A 7,190-nucleotide genomic window follows, 5' to 3' on the forward strand; every position below is an offset into this window, starting at 1 on the left:
CCACTAAATGGGTTACCAAATAGCCTACAAAAAAATAATAAATAGATAACGCCCTTCTATCAGATTTAACTGACTGCTTTTCACATTGTTGTGAGTAGCATACAACAAAAAACTCCACCGACTCTGCGACACACGGGCCACTTGATAAGAAGTGGAGTGCCAGGTGGCTGAGATTCCCCTCATCACTTCTAAAGATGAGGATCTGGTACAGCGAAAGGAGACTTTAAGGAAGACTTCATGCGCAGCCATCAGTGAGTTGACTCCCCGGCTTCTGTGTGTTCGGACGTTTTCCAGACAGCACAGCAATGTGGACATCGCTGCCAGTACTCTTGTCCCTATCTGTTTTATTCTTCAATGGCTGCAAGTGCGCGTCCGGGTTCGAATGTCCGAGGATCTGCCGCTGTTTCTCCAACACGGTCAGGTGCAACAGTGTGACAGAAGGATCAGCACAGGTGACGGGCCGACGAGATAGAAGACTGTAAGTTCTCACTGAGAAGAATTTAGGAATCTGGTAAAGACTGCGACATGGTTGCGTGTATTATATGATGCGTTTAGGTTATGGTTATGGTTAGTGGTCAGTCTTGGCCGATAACTGATCGGTCAATCGGTTTGCATTTGCCATTATCAGTATAACATACAGTATATAACTCATTTCCATCTGTTTCTTTGTGTAACTAACTCCTCAGATAAAGCCAGTAGCGAGACTGATCCGTGCGTATTTACGCATGGAACGAGTACTGAAATGCACTTGTGTGTTGAAACGCGCTTACATTTAGCCTACATTTGAGTTTGATACGATCCTCCTAAAGCAACTATAACATAGTATTTCACATTTATTCATATGTGATTAGATCATATTTTCATATGACATATTACAAGAAAAAAAAGAAGAAAAAGAAAAAACGTTTGTCAATGTGACAAGTATAAGTATTTTGTTAAAGGTAGATTTTTGGGATTTCTGTCCAGAAAATATTTTGGAAGCCCTTAATTATGCAGTCCAAAACCATTTTACACACTGTAGAGGTACTAAATTTCACCTGCATGTTGAGACATTATATGTTTCTTGTTATGGTCTGGTTTTGTTTTCTTGTTTGTTTGTTTGTTTATTTATTTATTTAGAAATCATCACCATGACAGCTCTGTTATTTTATTGTTTAAACATCAATGGTGCTAAAGCCAAAGGGACTTTGTTTATCAACCTTGTTTAAGCAACCTTGTTTATCCAGGAGGAGGTATCTGCTCTATCAGTATGGATTTATGTGTAACGTTGTTTTTGGCCAGTGTACTTTAGCAGCATTATTCTGGTTACATTTCACCTCTTTTATGTATACCTTGTCGTAAATTCATACAGATTTTAAACACATAAGAAAAACATGCATAGAACTGTGTTGAAGATTAAATTGCATCATGATGACAGGAGACATTAAGGATTTGCGGTTTTATTAGGATCCCTATCAGCTACTCTACCTGGGGTCCACGCAAACATAAAACAGACAACATATAAATTATATTGAAATAGTAAAAGTAAAGCTAGCAATTACATATTACTCATTTCCACTGATGTATATTATTATCTACTTGTTATTCATGCTTTATTAAGCTTCACAGCAGATCAGTCTTTATTGTTGGGGAAACAAAGGGCCCTGCTTGTGAGCAACTTAATTACCTGTGAAAGAAAATGTACATTTTCAAGTTAATCTCACACAATCACGAAGCCTACACAGTGCCTCCTCTTACATGTCACTGGGCATCAGGGCTCAGTTTTAGAGTTCAGCAGACAGCCACAAGCCTTGAAGGTAGGGAATCTTGACCTCTCCCCTGTTAAATCACAGAACTTTGAGTCTCCTGATAAGTGTCCATTATCTCGAAGGCCAGCAGCGTCATACACCCCTATACACACTCCAGGAACTTTTGGATTTGTCAAATGACAGAATTAACAGTATTATTTTCACTCTTTTATCATATGAGTTGAACAACATGGAAGAGTTGGAAGTAATCAAGTGAAATTGTTGATGATTTGTTGCAATAACTTAAATGCAGTGGCATATCCACGAGGAAACATGATGGGTGTGACTGGATAGGCTGAAACTTAACCTGTATGTCAAAAAATAACTGCAGCTATAATGCAACTTGAAGACATGGAATTAAGATTTTTTTTTAATTAGGTTATCTATTTGCATTTTTTCAGGATCATTCATTTAAAAATGTCTTTGATTATCAGATATTTTGAAATGTAATGTTCCTCTCTGTGTTATTTTTTCAGGTTTCTTTATCACATGTCTTTGCGGACTATTTCAAGCCATTCTTTCGAGGGTTTAAAAAGGGTCCAGAGGATGTACGTATCGATTTCCTTCCACTGACCAACTCCCATTTAAATAATCTGACATTTTGCAATGAAAGTTATTCATCTTAAATATTTCAGTTTGTACTTTTATTCTCTTAGTATTCACTGAATCAGCCAACTAACCCATTTCTCATGATTCAGCTTTTTCAGTTTAGTTCTTACAATGCTAGTTAAACTAGGAAATTTAGGAAAAACTGGATGCATTGCCAATTCCCTAATGTAAACCATATAATAAGGTAAGAATAGAGCTATGCATGTTACCACGTAGTTACCGTCTGCGTAGCAATCTGTATTTTCTTTCAATGACACACATGTAAAGGTAAATGTTTTTTGGATGAACTTAATTGCTTTGTTTCTGCTCTTTACTCAGAGAAATTGCTCAGAGTGTAACTCTGGAAACCATTGAGACATTAGCATTCAATAACCTTCTCAACCTCTCTGAAATGTGAGTCATTTCTGTTGTTTTTTGAACCAATAACAGTTACGGTTACTTTAATGCAGGGGAGTTTCAACAAATGTTTTATCTTTCTGTGCAGCTCAATCCAGAACACCAGAAGTCTGAAGCACATTGGCAGAAGAACATTTAACAACCTCCCCAAACTACATTACTTGTGAGAGACCTCAAAATATATAATTTAAACATATATCTATATATTTATTTAGTTTAACATTTAAAACAAACAACAACAAAAAAAGCCAAAATTTGAAGCAGAGTGAGACCCTTTCTTCCAAGTCTCACTCTTCCTCTCTGTCCTTAGCCAACAGGAGCTCTCCTATTCTCTCTCTCTCTCTCTCTCTCTCTCCCTCTCTCTCTCTCCCTCTCTCTCCCTCTCTCTCTCTCTCTCTTTGTCTCTCTCTCCCTCTCTCTCTCTCTCTCTCTCTCTCTCTCTCTCTCTCTCTCTCTCTCTCTCTCTCTCTGAAATGACCTATGATTGGCCAAAGTCTTCTATCAGCTAGATTTTCTAGAGCCTGAAAACAGGGAAAGAGGAGATGCAGAAGTCTAGTTTTCTTAATGAACACTTGAATTACAATATGATGAAAGATTATTATGGATTTGTTGCCCAAAGATGCCAAAAATAAACTGCCTACCTCAGATTTAATTGTTTTATTTTCAAGTCAGACATCTTGGTCAATTTCAATCCAGACACGTTCTACTTTTATTGCACTTATTCTGATAGCAAGTAATATGTTTTTCATTGTATTAAATACTGCTAATAAGCAACTGATTTGCCTTAGGTTTCCATTAAAAGTCACAAAACATCACAAAATAACATGTGTTTTCCTTTGTATCAGGAGCATTCAAAATACTGGGATAACAGTTTTTCCTGACATTACATCGATCAGTTCTCTTGGATCAGAGTTTATCTTGTAAGTACATCTGTTGCAAAATTTTAAAAGATTAGTGACGGATAAAAACAAAAAGCACATCACCATAAACAAATCACATTGCATTGTTATGAACTGTCATGTTACTGCAGGGACATCTGTGACAACCTGTATTTACTGGAAATACCTTCAAATGCTTTCGCTGGAATGACAAAAGAATATGTGACAATGTAAGTGACGCAACACGCCCCTTTTAATTGTTTTACTGCCAGTAAATTGGGAATAAATGTTAATCAAGATAGTAATTTCTCACCTTTAATCGTAACAATCTTGTGATTGCAGGAACCTGTACAACAACGGCATCAGAGTAATACACGACCACGCCTTCAATGGGACAAAGATAGATAAACTGTATTTTCCCACACTCCTTTTTTTCTAATGATGCAAATTGAGTTTCTGTTCAGCATTACGCTCTTGCTCCATTATCTTGCGATGTATCATTTCAGGGTATTAAAGAATAATCGAAACCTCAGAGTGATCCACAAAGATGCTTTCAAAGGAGCCACGGGCCCTGGAGTCTTGTAAGTGATACTTTTTAACCTCCTCAGTGTCACTTAATGCCATATTTATTTACTTCGATTTTTTGGGGGGGTAAATTGTAAACCTTTAATGTCTTGATAGATTCATTGCTCAAATTCTGTGTTAAGACTTGAGAGATGGTAAACAAGATAATGCTTCATCCCTTGCACTTCTGAGCAGAGTTATATTGTTGTCGGGGTTAACTTCACAGGGACGTGTCTGCGACAGCTCTCGCACAGTTACCACCACAGGGACTGGACTCGGTCAGGGTGTTGTTAGCTCAGTCAGCGTACGCCTTGAAGCGTCTGCCTCCTCTGCAGGGACTGTGGAGCCTACGACAGGCCCATCTCACCTACAACAGTCACTGTTGTGCACTGCTGAGTTGGAACACCCACAGGTGAATTACACAGACTGTCTTTTATAGGTTGATCAATAGTAAGCTCTGCCCCACTGCTGATCCAGTGCGCGCCAAAAGTACAATCTTATTCAAAAGAATTACTACCCTGTGTATTACAGTATTAAACAAACAATGCTGGACAACAATATAAGCATAATACAATATACAACATGAGTACTAGTATCTGCAGATGTGTTTGTGTGTCTGATATCTGCCAGATAATCAGATAATATTAAAGCCACGCTGTGACATATATTTTATTAAGTCTTTACATAATTTTCCTGCTTTTCTCCAGGGACATTCTCATTAATCCTGCATGGAATAATGGCTCTACGTATTGTGACGAGAGTGACCCATCAGCAAGGTAAAATTTTGTTTTCATGTCTGTAATCTGGGTTAGAATTTGGCAGCACAATTGATTTCAAATGACACACCAATGTATTGGTCATGCTTTTAAGCCTTGAGTGCAATGAGTTACAACAAAGAACAGTTTGACTTCCGAATTGTCAAAAGTCCCATATTGTAATAAAGAACATTCCCATGTCTATTTTTTATTATAAAACAGTTTGAATGCAGGTGCTACATAAATATTATGAAAGTATCAAAATGCTCAATCCTCAGAGAAATGCACACAGCCCATATTCAGAGACAGCTGTTACGTCCATTCCCCTGCTGCAATGACTGGAAACGCTGACCTATCAGGGCAGACTGGGGTTTTTCGGGAGGGGGTCTTAAAGAGACAGGCGCTAAAACGCAGCGTTTTAGACAGATATTAAGAGCATTTTTCTTTTTCTTTTTTTTTTTCATCAAAGCATTTATTCCAGTAGAAACCTGAAATACAATTATGAACCTGAAATGAGTATAATAAATCCCTTTTTAAATCAACAAACCAGGACAATTTCCTCTCCTTTTCTCTTCTCCTTTGAAAACAGGATTCAGCGTGCGATTGGGGGTTCAACAGATACGACCCTAGTTATGGATATGCCATTTTTCTCAGATGTTGATCTATTTATGGAGGATGAAGGCTTTGGAAATGTGAATTTCCACTATCCAGAACTGGACTTCTGTCAGACCCGACCAACTTTGGTTTGCACACCTGAAGCAGATGCTTTCAACCCCTGTGAGGACATTGCAGGCTTCAAGTTTCTCAGAGTTGCCATTTGGTTTATCAACATACTGGCCATCGCTGGTAACCTGACGGTGCTCCTGGTCTTCTTCACCAGCCGGTACAAGCTCACAGTGCCTCGCTTCCTTATGTGCCACTTGGCTTTTGCAGACCTCTGCATTGGAATCTACCTTCTGATGATAGCTGTAGTAGACTTGCGCACACATGGCCACTACAGTCAGCATGCTATTGAATGGCAGACAGGGCCTGGTTGTAGTGCTGCAGGCTTCCTGTCTGTGTTTGGTGGGGAGCTGTCAGTCTTCACACTTTCCAGCATCACCCTGGAACGCTGGCACACCATCACCAACGCTCTGCAAGTCGAGCGTCGTCTTGTAATCACACAGGCAGCTAGTATAATGGCAGTTGGCTGGCTTATCTGTCTGGGGATGGGGATGCTACCCCTGGTTGGTGTGAGCAGTTACACAAAAGTCAGCATGTGCTTACCCATGGACATAGAGACGCCTCTGGCTCAGGCCTTCATCATAATTATCCTGCTCTTCAACGTGGCTGCCTTCGTTGTTGTGTGTGTTTGTTACGTGCTGATCTATCTGGCTGTAAAGAACCCCAAAATCCCCGGAAGTAGTGCTGACACCAAGATTGCAAAGCGCATGGCTGTGCTCATCTTCACAGATTTTCTCTGTATGGCACCTATCTCCTTCTTCGCCATCTCTGCTGCATTCAAGGTTCCCCTCATCACAGTTACTAACTCCAAGATTCTGCTGGTCCTCTTCTTCCCTATCAACTCCTGTGCCAATCCCTTCCTTTATGCTATCTTCACCGAGGCTTTCAGGAAGGATGCATATCAGCTCATGGGTGCAATGGGCTGCTGTAAGAGCAAGGCCAGTGTTTATCGCATGAAGGCCTACAGCGGTGAAAATGCAATCAAGAGCAACTGGGGATCTGACAGTAAAGGGATCCGTACAGGAATGAGGCTGGCTGACGTGCCACAACAGAGCCATCACGTGGAAGAGGAGGGAGAGCTCACCTGAAAAAAAAGAGAAGATGTGTTTGATTATTTTAGACTGTTAATAGGACAATTGGACAAGAGAGGAAACTGAGGGAAAACAACTGATGCTGGATTTGGAGGAAATGTTTTACAGAAGTGTTATTCTGTTCTATTCTGTTAATATGAAATATTATTTAGTAAACTCTGAAAAACTCCAATGAAGGAGACATTGGCCGGTCATAACAGGAAAAGCAGTAAAAGTAAATGTATAACTACATGACGATAGCTTTGTTCAAATAAAGGTCCTGTTTTGTCAAAAGTGATTTCCATGTCTTTTGATTATAAAGCAGGTCGAGTTGCTATATAAAATACTATGAAAGTATCAAAATGCTCAATCCACAGAGAAATGCACACAGTCCATGTTCAGAAGCTG

At 39.5% G+C, this 7,190-nt stretch overlaps 1 protein-coding gene across 1 annotated transcript; it reads left to right on the plus strand.

Moving 5' to 3' along the window:
• Nucleotides 1–305: 305 nt before the first annotated feature.
• Nucleotides 306–6,800, plus strand: lhcgr (luteinizing hormone/choriogonadotropin receptor; the record flags this gene model as incomplete). Its single annotated transcript, XM_083923223.1, has 11 exons — nucleotides 306–478; nucleotides 2,264–2,335; nucleotides 2,715–2,789; nucleotides 2,881–2,955; nucleotides 3,638–3,712; nucleotides 3,823–3,900; nucleotides 4,013–4,081; nucleotides 4,177–4,251; nucleotides 4,461–4,646; nucleotides 4,942–5,010; nucleotides 5,579–6,800. 11 exons carry the CDS (start codon nucleotides 306–308, stop codon nucleotides 6,798–6,800), a joined length of 2,169 nt encoding a protein of 722 aa, XP_083779349.1.
• Nucleotides 6,801–7,190: the final 390 nt, after the last annotated feature.

Source organism: Echiichthys vipera, assembly GCF_963691815.1.
Source record: "Echiichthys vipera genome assembly, chromosome: 11".
Taxonomy (NCBI): domain Eukaryota; kingdom Metazoa; phylum Chordata; class Actinopteri; order Perciformes; family Trachinidae; genus Echiichthys; species Echiichthys vipera.